The sequence below is a fragment of the Eleginops maclovinus genome, chromosome 7 (genome assembly GCF_036324505.1).
Source record: "Eleginops maclovinus isolate JMC-PN-2008 ecotype Puerto Natales chromosome 7, JC_Emac_rtc_rv5, whole genome shotgun sequence".
In the NCBI taxonomy this organism is placed as follows: Eukaryota; Metazoa; Chordata; class Actinopteri; order Perciformes; family Eleginopidae; genus Eleginops; species Eleginops maclovinus.
Window position 1 is genome coordinate 9443099 of NC_086355.1, and position 18730 is coordinate 9461828.

At 38.8% G+C, this 18730-nt stretch overlaps 1 protein-coding gene across 2 annotated transcripts; it reads left to right on the forward strand.

Annotated features, from left to right (window-relative positions):
* Positions 1 to 1230: 1230 nt before the first annotated feature.
* Positions 1231 to 18400, forward strand: itga6a (integrin, alpha 6a). Of its 2 annotated transcripts, XM_063887439.1 has the most exons (26): positions 1231 to 1497; positions 6908 to 7032; positions 7135 to 7214; positions 7511 to 7772; positions 7877 to 8008; positions 8357 to 8570; positions 8759 to 8952; positions 9037 to 9131; positions 9705 to 9832; positions 9914 to 10003; positions 10098 to 10159; positions 10260 to 10429; positions 11030 to 11173; positions 11252 to 11367; positions 11915 to 12077; positions 14272 to 14358; positions 14453 to 14532; positions 14637 to 14714; positions 14805 to 14907; positions 15001 to 15168; positions 15284 to 15370; positions 15826 to 15939; positions 16029 to 16127; positions 16221 to 16346; positions 17005 to 17132; positions 17579 to 18400. In XM_063887439.1, exons 1-25 carry the CDS (start codon positions 1307 to 1309, stop codon positions 17110 to 17112), a joined length of 3216 nt encoding a protein of 1071 aa, XP_063743509.1. In that variant the 5' UTR covers positions 1231 to 1306; the 3' UTR covers positions 17113 to 17132; positions 17579 to 18400. The 2 variants fall into 2 exon arrangements, with proteins under 2 accessions (XP_063743509.1, XP_063743508.1); XM_063887438.1 differs by lacking the exon at positions 17005 to 17132.
* The last annotated feature ends 330 nt before the right edge of the window (positions 18401 to 18730 follow it).

Consider the following 18730-nt stretch of genomic DNA (forward strand, 5'->3'; position numbering starts at 1 on the left):
TCTTTAAAGTGATTAATTATTAATGAACATGGTCCTTAGCAGGTGTTATTGATGCTACATGCATTAATAATTGATCCAGTTTATCTTGGATAGATGACCGACGCCCATACCAGAATATATTGCCTATGTTCAAGTCGTCTCACAGTCAAGTGTACCTTGTATACAGACTGATAAATGCACTGGCACTTTGGACCTTTTACACTTTGACGTGTGTTAGATGTTGCTGCTATTAGTCATTGTTTATGTATTTTAACAAATGTATCATACTTTACTTTTTGTGAGCATAAATGAATTGACTTTGTATTTCTGATTACACAATTACTTGTCTTGCGTTGAGAGACCAATAAAGCATTTTTGATTAAATCGAAATAAGGATTTTTTCCCATCAAAAGCTGATAGTGGTTGAAATGCAAATGCTTCTAATGATAGTTTAGCCTTTAAGTGACCTACAGCAGGTTGTCTGTTTCTCTGGCTGAATTTTGGAGGTTTGTTTGTCCAGCTGACTGAAACACTTGCTGTTCAATTCCAGCCTAAAACAGCAAAAACAACCCAGTTACTGTGTCCTTGGGTCTGTCATTAAAACTGTATTGCAGATCATAGCCTTTTATAATTGTTGCCTTTAGGAATAGTAATTTTAATTCTATTCAAAATACATTATTTGTGTCTCAGGTGGTAAATGTCCCACTGTAATATTTTTACAGTACATTAAACAATGTCACACTCAGAAAACACGGGTGTAGATGATAACAATGATGAAAAGATTAGAATAAAGCTACTTTATTGCTCTATGTTTATATCATTAATAACACCACAACAATCAAGTCAAACTGTCTGCTGGGAAAAAGTATGCAAGCTGGTTTTCAAACATTAAAAATTGCATCACCCAATCCATTCACACACAAAAACAATGTGAAAATCCAGATTATAAAGATTAATTAATAAAACGCAATTAATTTCTGGCTAACCTAAAGTGTCTAACATCGACATACACATGTTTTTATTTATTATCCAGCTGTGTTAACATCCTTACCCTTGGGTATATTAGACCAAAGATGAATGAGTGAATGGTTATCCCTGGTATTTCTTGCTTTCAAATCAATCATTCCTCGAATTTATATGGTGGAAAACAAATGAATTTAAACTGCACTCACTTCCCCTGTTGGCCGCAGGGGGCGCCGTGAAGGGGTTCACCACCCGGAGGGTGACGCGCAGCAGCAGACTACAGTCAGACACCCGACAGAGAGGAGAGTAGCCGCGGGGTCAGGGGCTCTTAACTTCGGACTACTGGACACACCTGGACCGCACTATGATGCTGCTGCAGGGAGGACCCTCCGCTGCTTATGTTGCACTTTTATTTTATTATCATTTGCTGGAACCAACTTTGGTGCTCGCCTTCAACCTGGACACCACTCATGTCATCAGGAAAGACGGAGAGCCCGGGAGCCTGTTCGGGTTTTCTCTCGCCATGCACCGGCAACTCAACCCGGACACAAGAATGTGAGTGTTTCTTTAATTGTAGAGATCTCTGCCGCGTTGTTTGCATTCATCTGTCTGTGATTGAGCTTTTAAAAGTGCACCTGTTAACGGGACATACATGTTCATTTTAATACTCACTGAAGTAAATCCTAACTTTTAAAGATCCTCCACCTTATTAATTAAGGTCTAAATTAAGCTTATTCTAGAAAGTAAACTTCTTGTTGATGTAGGGATTCTAACTTCACGAGTGATAAACTGATTTCATACACTTGAGTGATGTCAGGCATGCTACAACTTAAGAAAGTGACCTGACTACCAGAGCCCATAGTGTTTCTTGTCGTGTTTTGTTCTCATTTTCAAAAGAGGTTTCCCTGTGGTGCTTTGAATATAAATTGGTAGGAAGCCAAAAGACAACACAGGAATAAACAATGGTTATAACTGTGATGCAAATGTGCATGTAAGTAAGGTCCAACAGAAGAGAGAGGAGAGCTGTAAGGTTGCCACCAGCTTTTTCCAAGGTTGTTCTGTGAAAGTGTTGCATTAACATTATTCCTGTTATTCAGTAATCTCCTGTGAGTGGTGCTTATTGCGGTATTGCTCTGTAAAACATTATACAGACTAAGCAGGTGTATTTCCACACACCAGTTTTATCTCTAAATTGTGATTCATGAACAATGCTGAGGAAGGATGTGAATGACAAGTTAACCAAAGCGTCCTGTTTCAGAAATGCAAATTCTGAAACAAATGCGGAAATGATACAGGACAAGAGTTCAGTTTTCAGCTTGTGCCAAAATAAGAGAAAGCAGTGGTTAAACTGCAAAGCAGCATTTCAGGGATTCCTGATTCTGCTATGTATACAGTAAGTAAGTTCCTTTGGCACGCCCTGTGGGGGCAGCACAGACATCAGAGTAGTGAGCCTGTCTGGACAACCTGCCACGCAAAGTGTGAGGGGGTAAAGTGAGAGGGGTAGTGAGAGGGGGTGGCATGTCAAAGCCTGCGACCAGCGTGAGGCTGCATGCAAGATAGTTATCCGCTGGTTAGCAAGGCGTGACCCTGCAGCAGCATGTTGAGAAACACCCAGCATGGATAAGAAGCGCTGATAGCCGAACCTGGAGAGATTTCCCAAAGATCACATAGAGTGGGTTTAACGTGTGGAATTTTATCTAAGAAGTGATTTGATTATTGTGCGACAGAAGTTCATGGTGTAGTGAATGTTTTTAATACACATTCCTCTTTTGAAAAGAAGCCTAGCCTCCATAAAAAAGCCACTTTTATATTTGAATTGACAAGTGTAAAGAAAGTGAAAGTAATATTTGTTGAGCAAACAGGGACTCGAAATGTGACACTGGCCTGATAGTTGCTTTTCACCCAGTAAAGTAAGAGGAGGGTGAAGATTCACCTTGCTTACAAACTGATCCATGAGGGAGCTGCTACAGTTTTAGAGAAATCTAACATCTGCAAAAGCTGCTTATTAAAAACAGGAACAAACACAATCATTGCATTGTTAGTGTTAAGTTAGCTTAATATAAAAGGGATTGACAGCACCAATAGTGACTTGATAGAAAGAAATACATTTCCAACAGTATTGAAATGTAAAAATGCAAAAAGAAGAGCTCCCAGTTCAAGAATTTGCTCGGACAGATTAACTAGAAGTCACCTTGGGCTCTATGGAAACCTTAGTTAACTATCAAAGAAAAACTATAGTTTCAACTAACTTCTGGTCTGGAAATTGTGAAAAAATAACTGTCAAAATCTCCTGGAACCTGAAGTGACTCTATCAAATGTTCTTGTTATTTGACTTAAAGTCCCAAACTGAGAAACTACTCATATCATGATCACACTATACAATAAAAAGAAACAAAATCAATTTACTCAAATTAGAGAAGGCATGAAGATGGCATAAATGCTTAAAAAGTGACTCTAGGATGAATCAGAAATAGTTTCCTATAAGTCTTTCTTATTTCTGTAATTTCTACGACTGAACAATCAACTACATACCCACATCCTGGTTGAAAGCACATTGAGTCTGTGTTTAAGAAGCATCCACGTGCAAGTTATTATTACCGACAGCAGCTCCTCGGCCATGATCTCAACTCCACATCCTCATGTGACCCTGAGATTATCAGCCAGCTCAGTAGAGAACACAGGAGTGGGTTTTGACCAGCCCTGTTTAACTATTAGCTGTGAGCACATTGAAGCCAGATATGCGTCACACACTGCATCTGTTTTATACTTTTCTGATGGTCACCAGCAGATGTAAAACTCTACACGCATTCACTGCTTACATTAATGCGGCTTTAATGAATCGTGTGTGAAGCGAAGGGTTCTTTTGAGTGTTTTGTGAGCATCATGTCTGACTAAATAGATTAAATTCTTCTACACTGGCCCTATCTGAGCTTTACTGCAATAAGGAAAAAAGTGATTCTAGTGATTCAAGTTATTTGTTATCCATATTGCTTACAACAAATCATGCAACTCTCTCCACGTTGTTCCCCTAATGGGTTCATGGACAGCACAACCTGTCTCAGTCCTAATGGGTTTGTTATGTCTTCCTTAAAAAAAAAGGTTTGCGATTAGTGGAAGAAAAATCCGACTGAATATAATCTTGCAAAGAGGCAACTGGGTGAACCCTCCATGAATAATGTGTTGGGTTAATGATGTGGATATAACATCCTCTGAATGAAACCAGAGAGAATGGGTATTTGACTGGACATGCACGGCCATCTGTGCACATGTAACCTGATAGATTAAACGCGTGAATCTGCGCTCGAGACATTCCAGTCAAAATGTTGCTCAAAATATGGTTAATAAACATGGTTAAAACAGGCATTTAAGTTTTGGTTTTACACTTGTTTCTTTACTTTGTATAGATTCCTTTGTGTTGAATATTCATGCTATCTCCTGGGATGTGTACCCAGCAAATCACAGGTCAGCACCATCAAAGTGTGTGTTTGTGTGTGTAAACTGAAACAGTTAGAACAGCTGCAGCACTTCTTGTGTCTTTCGAGTGCACAGCTGTAGCAGCACTTGACCACATCTGTTAACACAGGCCAGTGAGATCACTGTATGTAAACCCACACCAGTCAGTGTGAGGGATTTACACGGCACTGAAAACACGCTGCATGATGGGATGGGGTTTTTGACTGTAGCCAGGCTGACACTGCATTAAGGCTCTGTACAGTGCAGATGTAGTGTGCGTTTTCTGTAGAGAGTACAGACTGATGCTAGCTTTCAATGCTAATTTATCTATCCTTCGATCTGCAAGCAAACATTGCATTATTTTATCCTGCTGCAGGAAAAAGATAGGATAAAATACAAAAAAATTAGTAGAGGAGTAGTAGTCTGCTAAACGGCGTGAACATGTAATCTTCAGTGTTATCCCTTGGTTACTTGCTAAATTCTATAAATGTAACTTTCCAGAGATGCTATGCTGTTAAGCTGAAGACGTTTTCCTACTTTACATTTACAATCCAAAACCAAAGATATTATATGACAAAGAAAAGCATCGAATCCTGACTTTTAGGAAGCTGGGAACAGAAAATCTTAAGTACTTTTGGGAAAAAAAAAACTAAAAATATCAATGATTGTCCAAATGGTAGATGATTTATTGTGTAGATCGCAGTGCAAAATATACAACAAAGATGATATTATTAGATGTATCTCATTTAAAAGAACAGCATCATCAATCTATCTAATGTTCCTGCAGTTTGTAGCACTAAAGCTGAAATGTCCACTTTGTAAAGGCTCTTGTTTGTATTTGCATTTCACTTGGCTTTGTTTAAAGAGAGGAATAGCAGTTTGGTCTTCAGTCTCACATCAGACCTCCTCAGGAGAGTCCTTGTTTAACAAATGAAGAGCCACGGGGCCGGCCCACAGATCAATAGGTTACTGAGGGAACTGCAGAGTCACAGGGAGGAGTAAAGGGTGGAGAGGTCTTCCTATTTGTCCCTTAACAAAATTCCTACACATTAAGTAGACTTGTCAACTCAAACATGGTAATACAGCTTATCAGTGTGACGTGCCATTTTTTGTATTTGTTCCCCAGTTCACTTTCTAGGACATTTCATACAGTGATAAAAACTGTTATTTGTGCAGATTTGGCAATTAAACTAGTGTTCAAATCTTACGTCTCTGTTGTCAGGCTGTACAGGAGTTGTCACTGACAGGAAATATAACTGCGTTTTGGTTTTTATCTCTTCACCTCGTGAGCTTTGCCACATACTATGGAGCTCTCAAGGGAAACTGCGGTGGTGTTAGAGCTTACAATTAGGAAGATTTGCACATGAAATGCATAATTAAGTCCCACAGGCCCTAACTATGTACAACCAAGGTGATATTTGCCTGATAGTGTGACCAAGTTGAGCTCTAAAGGATGTAAAAATGCAAATTTGCATTCTTCAACTTCGCAACCGGATGACTAACCCCCTCTGCTGAAGTGAAAGGACAATAGTCCACTGTGCCATACCAACATTTTGTTCCTTATCCTAAAATACAACAGCTCTTTGCACACAATCAGCTTTTCACAGGCTGAACATGCTGAAACATAGTTACTGTGAAGAATTCAATATACAAATGCACTTGTGCTTTTTATGTTAAGATCACCTTTTGAATCACTTCCTAAAACATGCTTTTTCCAGTACATTTCTCTGGATAGAAGGATGAAAAAATTATAAGATAGTAAATATACCTGCAAAACATGAGGTTGTAGGAATTATCATTACAGGCTAACAGAGCTGAACACACACACACACACTCATTCAACAGATCCCTCACTGTCTCGCATACAGTAGAAGCTTTTACGCCTTTACATCTTCTGTCCAAAAGATCCATGTTGTTCCTTTCATTCATCATATATACTTTTTTTCAAACACTATTTTGCCCGTCATTAAGACTTTTCTGATAGTGTAGTAGACACAGTCAGGAAACAGAGAGAGGGTATGGAAGTAAGAAAAAACCTACCCTTTTGTTCCTATTCCTGTTGTTACTGGCAGTTATAGTTATAGACATATTTGCCGCACAGTAAGCTACATGTAATACAATAGGAGAAGAAGGTCCAGCCAACACAAATGTCAACTTTTACTGTCAATGGCTTTTTCGTAGAAATTGCCTTGCATAGACTGGCAGAGCAATGAGGAAGTGAAACCAATTCTCAACTTTGAAACAAACTTAAGAGACAGCATATTTTAACCTTGTTCTAGACAGGAAATGCCATTACTGTCACAGGTTCCTATTGATCTTCTTACATACATGTAATAAATGTAACAAGCTGCTGCTCGGCATCTCAGAAATGTGGAAAGAAAACTTACTACAGGCGTAGCTGGTGAGGGTGATGAGATGTTCCTATCAAGAAGTAAACCTCAGTACTATTGTTAATCTTAAAATGCTCCAGAAAATAAAAGTTGGAATGTATTATTTTTTTGTTTTCCTTCAGGCTGCTGATAGGAGCACCCAGAGCCAGAGCTTTGGGAAAACAGACAGCCAACATCACAGGAGGCCTTTATAAATGTGAAATCACTCAGTCCAATAAATGTGAGCGCATCGAATTTGATAGTGAAGGTGAGTTCATCTGTCTGTCTGCAAATACAGTACTGATTTCAAAAGTCAAGTTTCAAATATACAGTGCTGACATGTTTTTCTCGTTTTGCTACATTTTTAAAGAGCATGTCAATGTTGAGATCAAGGAGAATCAGTGGATGGGGGTGACGGTCCAGAGCCAGGGGCCGGGGGGAAAGATTGTGGTGAGTCAAACTGACCGTCTGAACCAAAGACCAACTCAAATACATCAGAAAATCCTGTTTTGACCTGGTATATTTCGAATGGCAATGCTATTCTCTACTTTATACATTAAATATCTTCGGGTTTCACATTTAAATTAAAAAGGTGTTTTAAAAAATCACCTTTGACATTGAAGAACTAAGATGGAAATGTTATTACTATTTTCTGACATTTTAAATACAGAACGATTACAGTCCTGGTTTGGTGTTACCTTATTAAAAGTATGAACTCGACCTCAACCTTTATTCTGTGATTTCAGACTTGTGCTCATCGCTATCAGAGGCGCTTGTATGCGAACACCCCTCAGGAGTCGCGGGACATCACCGGACGCTGTTACGTCCTGAGTCAGGACCTGACCATCGACTCGTACTCTGATGAGGACGGAGGAAACTGGAAATTCTGTGAGGGCAGAGCCAGAGGACATGAGATGTTCGGATCATGCCAGCAGGGTTTAGCTGCCACCTTCACTAAGGATTACCACTACGTTGTGTTCGGAGCACCAGGAGCTTACAACTGGAAAGGTCACTAGTCAAAACACACCAAAACCTTAAGTTTCTAATTCTGTTTGAAAAGTAACAGATGTTATCCCTCAGTTTATTTTATTCTGAACTGAACATTTCTGCAGGTGTTGTCCGAGTGGAGCAAAAGAACAACACTTTGCTGGAGATGGGAGTGTATGATGACGGCCCGTATGAAATTGGAGGTGAAAGTGACTTGAGACCAGAATTTGTGCCAGTACCTGCCAACAGCTACCTCGGTGAGTGGCTTGCTAATAAACAGATGTGGTTGTATGACATGCACTTGCATCCTGTTGGTTGGTAACTTCCACTGTTCACACATGAGATTCGTGTTCATTAGTGTCTGAAAATCTTTTATGTTTCAATTTCACAGTTGAGACCAGCAAACATTTTAAGAGTACATTGTGAATCTTTGTGGGTTTCCCTCACTGATAGTGCTCTGCAGACCACCCTTACCAGGCCAACAGTGGGAATGGCAAAACTAGGGAACTCATTATCCCAAATTAGGGATAAAAAGGGGTAAAAACAGCAATGTTCTTCAGTGTAAAGTAAGATAATTGTGTCCGACAACATCTCTGTTACTTTAGGATTCTCACTCGATTCGGGATACAGCATCACCAGGGGGCGTGGCCTGACGGTGGTGGCTGGAGCCCCCAGAGCCAATCACAGTGGAGCTGTGGTCCTGCTGAGGAAAGATAACGAAGCCTCTGCCAGACTTTTGGAGGAGCACATTCTGTATGGGCCAGGACTCGCATCCTCCTTTGGATACGACCTGGCTGTGGTGGACCTGAACGGTGATGGGTAAGAAACTTTTTTCTGTATTAGTATAATATATTTCCTTAAAAAGGTACATTTTTATAATGGTATGTTATTTGTTTCATGTATAATTTTCAATGTTTGTTTGGGATTTAGATTTAAGAGGTCATGTTCTGTAGCAAAGAGTTTTATATCCTGTATGACGTTTCCAAAAATGTGACCACGCAATTTAGATGGCAGGACATCGTTGTTGGAGCCCCTCAGTTCTACATGAAGGACAGAGACATTGGAGGAGCCGTTTACATCTACATCAACCAGGCGGGATGGTGGGACAGAATCACTCCTGTCCGTCTAAACGGGACCAAAGACTCAATGTTTGGATTGGCGGTGGAGAACATTGGAGACATCAATCAAGACTCGTATGAAGGTAATGTCGCTGGCCTTTTTTAGCTTAATCTTCGTTTTCTTAAATTGTCAAGTAAACTGTTTTTTTCCTTTCTCCCTGATACAGATATTGCCATTGGAGCTCCGTATGATGACGGCGGTGCAGGAAAGGTCTACATTTATCATGGCTCTGCACAAGGAATCAAAACCAGCCCAGCACAGGTCGGTTTGTCAAGCTTTGTTTAAAGTGTCTGTAATTGAAGCGCCTTATAAGCCCACTGGTTACAGCACCATGCCATATAACTGGGTGTGATTCCAGCTGCATGTCATCAACCCCCCTTTTCCATTCCCGATTTCTAAATTATCATAAAATGCAGCATAAATAAATACATTTACGATGCGTTTATTAAATCATTTGGTTACCCTTTTTAAAACTGACACATTTTCTAATGCATTTGAAATGTTAATTATTAGTGCCCCCAACTGGGCAGAAAGTGAGTTATTGCAGATTTGAACGTGATAAGAAACTTTTCAAATGTTCAAGACAACCATTTTGCTTGACCTTTCTGTGAACAGGGGCTTGCAAAAAGATATTTCTTATGATGTTCAATAGACTATTTTTAATTTATCTTGATACAGTTTTGCTCTAAAACCTAGACTTTTTTACTCACCGTCAAAAGTCTGAAACTCAGTTTTGTTCCCAATACTAAAGAAGTAGAATTTTACTATTGTGTTACTGTTTAAATTTACTGAACAATGGTAACACTTTCTTAAACCATTGCTCCTTTATTCCAGGTCCTTTCAGGAAAACAGCACAGCATGCGACTCTTTGGATATTCTCTGGCAGGAAACATGGACTTGGACAGTAACTCCTATCCAGACTTGGCTGTAGGCTCTTTGTCGGACACAGCTCTGATCTACAGGTGCTGTAATTATTACACATTATAAATCAATTTGAACCCAAATAATTGGTACTACAACTTCATTTAACTTCTGTTCTTCAGGGCACGGCCAGTCATTAGCATCAGGAGAGATGTCAAAATATCTCCACAGGAAATTAACCTTACAGTCAAAACCTGTGGCAACAGCAATTGGTAGGTTTGTTTTTTCTAATATACTTACAATTCAACAGAGCTCAGAATCAAAACTTCCTCTATTAAAATAATTGTTTTAATGTTTTATCCTCAGCTTTGATGTGGACATGTGCTTTGCCTACAAAGCAAACCCTGCATCTTACAACCCCAAACTAAGTAAGTGAAAATAAAAATATAAATTATATATAAATGTTTTTTTCACAATTCCAATATTTTTTCAGTTGTTCTTAAACATATGCTCTCCTCACTCCTGCAGTTATCGGCTATTCTGTCGAGGCAGACGGAGAACGCAGGAAACATGGGCTAATTTCCAGAGTGATGTTCCTCAACAAATCAAGAACTGAAACAGACTACCACTTTAACGGCACCTTGGACCTCCGCGGCCAAAACCAGAAATCGTGCATCAAGATAACAGCCAAGCTAAAGGTGAGACATGTGAAACACTTAACTTCTTAAATCCTTTACCACATGCATTATAAAGCCCAAAGATTGTGTTAATCTGTCTATCAACATACAATTCAACTATTTTACTAATCAATCGATAAATTCAGGTATTTTTCAAGTACAAATTCCAAACGTTTCTGGTTTGAGTTTTCTGGTTTGAGTATGTATTTCTTTTATGCGATGACTAAATATCATTGGGTTTTCCAATTTCCAAATAAATGCTTAGAAAATCAAAAAATGTTTTTCTGACACATGAAGACAAAATAAATAATCAATGTATTAATTTATCAAGCAAATGCATTTTGTGGGGTTGAGCAAGTCATTTTTTCTGAATGTATGCAACATGGTTTGCTATGACAGTAAAAACCACAGAATATTTTTCACCCATTTTTCCAACCTTAAAATTAAAAAGTTTTCAGGCAGCACTGAGGAGCCACAGAAAATATTTAGAATTTTAAAACATGCCTACAGCAAAGCATAAAGTGAAGTACTGAGTGGTGTTGAGTAGTATAGTATACTTAACAAAACAAAGAAAGATGCTACAATGCTCCATACTTATGTGTCTGTTTGTGATGTGCACAGGACAACATCAAGGACAAATTGCGTAGCATTCCCATTGAGGTGTCTGCAGAGATTGTGGGTACTAAACGACTGAAGTCAAGAAATGGCCTGCCTCAACTCATGCCTATATTAGACTCCTCTCAACCGAGCAAAGAGATCATTGAGGTAAATATTCACAAATGACAATATTTTCCACAGTGGAGCACAGTTTCTTTATGGTTTTGTTATTTGTTGTTACTTCAGGTCAACTTTGTGAAAGAGGGATGTGGAAGTGATAATATTTGCCGGAGTAACCTAAAGATGGAGTACCAATTGTTCTACAAACAAAGCAACCTTGAAGTGTACTCTCCATTACCCATGTGAGTGAAATGTGATCCTAAAACTGTCTTAAAACGAGGTTAACATGCATCCCTTAAATATGCTTAGAACAACCACTTAAAAAAAGCATTGATTAAAATAAAGTAAAGTTAAAGCAAGGCTTGCACTGACAATTACAATGACAGTTAACAACCAGCTCTGCCACAAAGGGCTCTTTGTTTTGGTTTTTGGGCAACAAAACTGTATGCTGTATGGGGGAGATTTAGTGCTCCACCAACACTGATATGAAAGCACAACCAGATACAAGTTCAGACAGAGAAACAGTACAACAATTGTCAAGCACATAAAATAGGAGGCGCAAACTACAAACCCAGAGCCAAAAAACGATTCAAGTTCACCAGGAGCATGATTTTGATGCTCCTCTATGTTGATACGTTTCTCCTGGATGTGCAAGTGGGAGATGGTTAGATAAAATGTGCATTATAACCTGCTTTTAAGCGGCGTATATACTGTATAGTAATGTGCTTTTTATTCAAAAACTCAACTGAACTGTACTGAAGTCAGCTGAAATGTTTGTGTTGTTTACAGCAAGAACAAGGTCCCTGTGTTTCATCTGAATTACGAGAAGAAGGAGTTGGCCCTGCGTGTCACAGTCAGCAACATGAATGAAGATGATGCTTATGAGGCAAAGCTGGTGGGGACTTTCCCAGATACTCTGTCATATTCTGGAGTCCGGACAGATCATACTACGGTAAACATGACCAGGGATGGAGGGAGAACTAGAATATTATACTGAACTACAAATAATGACAGGACTTTTGTGATCAACAGCATGTAGAATCACTTTGATAAAAGCAAAACATACTTCAGTTAAAATGTCCTCTCAGAGTAAATGTTTCTGGATGCCAACTATGAAAGTAAAAGGAGGCTGGAGGATAAATAAATCATGTATTTAAGGATGATAACAATGATCATAAGGAAGACCCCACAAATGTAAGAACAACATAAGACCACAAGATAGATAGATAGAATCGGAGGATGAAACCCTCTTTATTAGTCACATACATGCACACAGCAGAGCACACACAGTGAAATGTGTCCTCTGCATTTAACCCATCCTAGTACTAGCAGCTATTGTGCAGCGCCTGGGGAGCAATGGGGAGGGGGGATTGGAGGTGTCCGGTGCCTTGCTCAAGGGCACCACAGCAGGGCCTAGGAGGTGAACTGGGACCTCTCCAAGTAGCAGTCCACTTTCCATATTTTTTCAAGTCTGTTTGGGTACTTGAACCGGCGACCCAACGATTCCCAGTCCAAGCCCCTACTGACTGAGCCACTGCTGGACAAAGGTAGCATCAACAGGAAATCAAAAAATAGCCTTTTAATTGGGCCTATGGTACCATGGTTCAAATGGTAACTTGAATAACAACAATAAAGCAAAAAACTAAAACAACCAAACAAAAATGACCGACAAGAACAAGATACACCCTAATGGGTGCAACAAGCCTTGTATAACCTGACATTTAACAGCACAGAAAAACGTTACCAAGGCAGAAACACAGAGATGTATAAAGAATAAAAACAGCAGCAGCCAAAAAAACACATTAAAGCAGGGATTCCCTAAGTGTGGGGGTGCGCGAGATTAAACATGTAAGGGTCTGGTGTAAAAATATTACAGTGTTGTTTTTTAAGTGGGATTTTTCCATAGGCTACAATAAAAAAACAGGAACAATAAACATTTCCTTTGTAATCCCTTTTATTTTAAATAAAAAAACTATAATTTATTAGTTTTAGATAGAAACGTAGAAGAAGAGCTGTCTTCTTCTACGGGGGGGTGAGTCAACCCGGTTGGGACGTAGAAGGGGGTGCGTCGCAAAAAAAGTTTGGGAACCGCTGCATTAAAGCAAACTGAGAGCAGCAGTTTTGGCAACACATGCATCCATAGAGCACACAACGCTATCTTATCTATTAAGGAAGTGTGTTGTGTACTCACTGGTTTGAATTTCACTCTCACAATCCTCCTCATCTGCTCCGGGTTCAATGTGTCTCGTCGTCCATTCTCAGTGCATATCTTGTCAGTCCACTCAGCCTGAAAAAAGTATCCTAACATTTAAGAGTTAGTTTGGCCTCTGCAGTCAAAAACGCAGCTCTCATAACAGAACGGTTTCTCGGTAGAAGCAGAAATCACCTGTAGGATCAGGATCGACCACAACAAGCACGTTATGTTAGCATTCAGCATGTTAGCATATTTACCGGTGTTAGCCACACCGAGAATGCACCTGCTGGTGACGTAACAACATGGATGTGTTTGATTTGGAACACCTGGCATACCGACCGGGTGCGACATCAAATTCGTTTTTACTAATGTCTTTATAAAAAATATGTTTTACTCTGTAACAGGCCTATTTGACTTGAGATGTAGCACAGTTCAATACTTTAAATGACAAAATAGGATGGGTTGTATTATAATTACTAAAATGTTATACACAGAAAACTACTTTGTTTGAGTAACGATGAGTGCCTTTTTTGGGTTACTTTCCACCCCTTAAGGGTAGAGAAACACTAGCGATCCCATGTGGGTGCAATGATAACTACACATAAGATAAAATGTCGCATCTGTCAATGGCAACATTCAATAACTAATGATCATTTGCAATACTTGCTGCTAAAGGCAAGATTTTGATTGTTGCCAGACGGTATGGAGGTTTGATACCCACCATGTTATATATCATGTTCGTATGTTAGCACATGATGGTTACAATATCAACATGTGGACTGGTTGCATAAAATACTATCACATACTCAATTCAATAGTTTTGGACATAACTCAACCAATTGACAGCCATTGACATGTCATACTATAAATGTAAGTAATTCTAAGTAGCCTAATACCTGCCAGCTGTCACAGTAAATGAAATGTTTTTAATTAACATTGTGTTCTTTTGCAGACGGATAAGTCGATCATCTGTACAGTCAATCAGAACGGCTCTCAGGCAGACTGTGAGCTGGGGAATCCTTTTAAGAGGGGCTCAGAGGTACTGTACATGTCTCCCTTCTTCATCCTGCCACTTACTCACTGTCCTTTATATGTAAGAAAACGTTTTATTTGATTCCTTATTTTGTCCCCAGGCTAAATTTTACATAATCCTGAGCACTGCGGCGATGACTCTTGAGACAACAGAGATTGACATCAACCTGCAGCTCCAAACGTAAAGACTTCTGCTACATGTTTTTCGGTTCTGTATTTTGAGACAAGGTGCCTTTGACCTTAATAAAACTAATTGTAGGCCTATTGTTTTGTTTTTTCCTTCAGGACGAGTGTGCAAGAAAATATTGTCCCTGTTAAAGTGAAGGCTAAAGTAATCATTGAATTTCCATTGTCGGTCACTGGGTAAGTGTTAAACTATTTTTTTTCACTGACAGTGACCTTCCAGTGCTTCCAACATGAAGTGAAACAAAGACTTGTTCTTGTTTTCATCAGGGAAGCCAGCCCTAATCAGGTCTCATTCGGAGGTGTTGTAAAAGGTGAAAGTGCCATGAAGAAAGAGGAAGAGATTGGAAGTTTGGTAACTTATAAATTCAGAGTACGTTTCTTTATCTGACGTGTATCTTGCATTTTAATCACTGCTGTCATATTCTTTGCAAATTAAATTGTAACATATTGATTTCTCCTTCAGGTAAACAACTTGTGGAAGTCTTCTGTCAAAGCCTCACTTAACATTCAGTGGCCCAAACTGAACAAAGACGGTAAATGGCTTCTTTACCTGGTGAAGGTCACTGCTTCAGGACCGGAAGACGTCTTCTGCACCCCAAAGACTGAAATCAACTCTCTCAAACAAATCCAGGTAGGTTATTTTTAAACTTTTATATTGAAATCAACCATGGCCAGAAGACAGCCATAAAAGGAAACCTGCACAGTATATTTCCACTTTGAATGAATGAGAAAACATGTGTTTACAGGAGACCTCTTCAAGGACAAAACGTGAAATTCGAGAAAGAAAAAAAGTAGCTAAAATGTCTTCCCTGTCAGACAAGACAAAGGTTTTGGTGAGTATAAATGTATTTTAATATCAAAGAAGAAAGCTGTGTAATGAAACTAATTACGCATATTAAGTACTGCACTAAAATTCAAATTTTAGATAACATTTTCTTTATAATCCAATTTTAATATCTTCATTATACTTATAAGATATGATGTTTTGATATAAATTAAACTACTTTACAAATTATACACAAGTACAGCTGAAACTGTTAGTACATGAATGGATTAACATTGACAGAAAATGTATTTCCAATTACTAAGTTTTATAAGTAACACGTCCTGGTTCTAGCATCTCTAATGTGGTCGGATTTGATGCTTTTATTTAATTTTAATTATCATTTATCACTGTTTTCAGAATGATGACAAACCAAACAATCCAGTATGTTTACAGTGTGGTGTTAACTTAAGTAAGGGGTTTGTTTCTAAGGGTTGTGATTGATGGTATCACCTCTCCTCACAGACCTGTGACCAGGCCAGTGGGATCAGTTGCGTGGAGCTGCACTGCCCCCTGCAGGGCCTAGACGGTACAACAGTTGAGCTGAGGTCTCGTCTCTGGAACTCAACCTTTATTGAGGTACATTTTGTTTGAATTGTTTTTCATATTTTTAATCTGTGATTTTGTAGGACTATTTTACCTGAGCAGCTGTTTTTGTTTCCACTCAGGATTACGCTTCTGTCCCAAACATGCACATCATTGTGAGGGCTTCGCTCGTCCTTCAGACTCAGGCCAAGAACATGATCCTGAAAACTCCTCACACTGATGTAAGCAGCTCAACAGATAACAACAAAGTGTTTATCTTGGTCCTAGCTCATCGGTACTTTTTCTGATTTCCTTGTTTTGGTGTTTTATTGCAGGTGATACTGGCAGTGTCCCCTGAAGGTGCAGTAGCGCAGTTTACTGGAGTTCCCTGGTGGATCATACTGGTGGCTGTTCTGGCCGGCATCTTGATTTTAGCTCTGTTGGTGTTCCTGCTCTGGAAGGTGAGACACATAGAAATGACATCCACATGACATCACTTTTAAATGATACAGGATGTGCCCTTTACTGATATCAGATCAGAAAATGTGTAGTCTAACAGTAAAAGATATTGTAAATTGTAAAAAGACAAATTTGAATATTCATTTAATCCCCTTGGTTTGTATTTTTGGCAGGTTATGGGTTTAAAACGTGTAGTACTTTTGGCTTTTTTAGGTTAATATTATTATGAAGACATTTCCATATTTATATTAATCAAAATAAGTATTTTGAGGGCCTCATTTCAAACTGGTCTTACCACTATTTTTGACCTTTCAAGACTTAACCCTAATTTGACTTTTGGTACTTGACTACATGCCTTGTTTGTGTTTATAATGATAATAATAATAATAATGATGATGAAAACACATTTATAATTATCCTGTAGGTTACAATATTCTGTAGATGTTCTGCAAATAGGGAAGTAATATTTAGTTGTTTTCAGGGGCCATTTGGCCATCCACAATGGACACTTAAGTTATTATATTAGATAAGTAGTGTACTATGTACCTCTCTAAGTCAATTAGACAAGTGTTATGTTAGGGAAATGTATTTCCTTTTGTGTATTGACCATAATCAGTGTTCCAGTTTGTCTTAACACATCATCCCCCTTGCCCCCCTCAGTGTGGTTTCTTCAAGAGACCAACTAAAGACGAACACGATGCCGCATATCACAAGGCAGAGATCCATGTTCAGCCCTCTGACAAAGACAAGCTCTCTGCTGAGGCCTGATTTAAACTCTCTGAACAGGGGTAAAAACTAGCTGTCAGCATGGAGTGTGATCACTAATCATGAACTCACTTTCCAGTCAAATCAGCTGACTTCATGTAGAAAAATTCAATCAGACACATATTGTACTGAGAACATTCGCATTAGAAAAAAAACGTTTACTCTAAATACGAGAAATATTGGATAGTGGGATTAAGGAGTCTGATTGTACAATATGTGTCTCTGAATTTTGCCAGCAACTCATGCATATTCCTACCAACAGGCTTAATATTGTTTAACAAATGTTCTGCTCTGCAGGTGCTTTCGCTGACACCCCTATTACTGCTTGGCCGTTTGAATGTACCATTAAAACTGCAAAGCATGCTTAACATTCTGCACATCTCTCCTCTTGTTGTTTACAGTGTGCTTGAATATTTCTGACCTTTCTTCAGTTTTAGTGATGCATTATGTTTTTCATCTCCCTTTCCAGTGTGGGTTCTTCAAACGCTCCAAGCAAGAAGACAGCGTCCCTCGTTACCATGCAGTGCGGATCAGAAAGGAAACTCCTCCTGAGTATAAAGATGAAAAAGTCAAGCCTGATCCTTTGGAAAAGAAGCAGTGGCTGACGACTTGGATCGATGATGAAAGTTACTCGTGACTCATGGTGAATTTTGTATGATTTTTGCAGAAAGGTTTAACCTGAATTTTGTCGATTTTTTTGTTCATTTTCTGATCAGGGATTTTTTTTCTGAATCGTTCATGTCTTTCATTTTTTTTACACTGTAAAGATGAACATGTTTTGTAATTTGTGTATATATTTAAATACTTCTGCACACTGTATATTTATTTTTTGATAAAAAAATAATTTAATGCAGCCACATTTTCCTCTGTCACATGTCCTCCGGTAAATCGACAAAGTTTACCACTGTTGCTATGCAGATGTGCTGTCTTACTGAAAGCCGAAAGTCTATGCAATGAATGAACCGCTAGCTCCGTGTCAAGTGAATGTAAATATTTTTAGTCACAGTACCTTCTGCCTTTTTTAAATGACATTCAGGTACATTACCATTTCACAATAATTAGTGGTGCATGTGACCACGACTGTTTTTCAACTCCAAGCAGGTGTTTTTTTAACCTCTGTTCTTCACTGCAGTGGCGTTCAGGTAGCATACACTGTACTGTAGGTCATCACTGAAGTAACGCTTCTTGTTCCATGTGAGGGATCCAAAGGGAAGACGGGGAAAGCAACTGAAATGTATATTTGTTAGATTAAATGTTTTTTGTTGAAGCTTAATAAAATGCTTAAAAACTGTTTGCTGCTGTTCTTTTTCCTCGCCATATAAAAGTATTATCCTTCACACTAAGGCTCTGCCTACAGATCACTTAATACTTCATTTAGTTTTCAGATTAATCAGTTGTTAGGTCTACAAGGTTTAGGAAAACAGTACAAAATATAACAAGAAACAAATCAGCAAATCCAGACGCCCAAGAAGATGGAACTTTGTTTGGATTTTTTGAAAGGAAAACAGAGACGGACTGAAATGATAAATTGATTTCCAAAGCAATTTGGATTTGAAATTTTGTCAATTTAAAGCCAAGCAATCATTTCAGATCCATACAAGCAAAACACAAATGCAATCTG

What these genes read in the sequence shown, in the direction of transcription:
- itga6a (XM_063887438.1), top strand. Translation starts at nt 1,307, where the DNA reads ATGATGCTGCTGCAGGGAGGACCCTCCGCTGCTTATGTTGCACTTTTA. An exon ending in CTCAACCCGGACACAAGAAT is followed by an intron (nt 1,498 to 6,907) that starts GTGAGTGTTTCT and finishes GTTTTCCTTCAG; the next exon opens with GCTGCTGATAGGAGCACCCA. An exon ending in TCAAAACCAGCCCAGCACAG is followed by an intron (nt 9,132 to 9,704) that starts GTCGGTTTGTCA and finishes CCTTTATTCCAG; the next exon opens with GTCCTTTCAGGAAAACAGCA.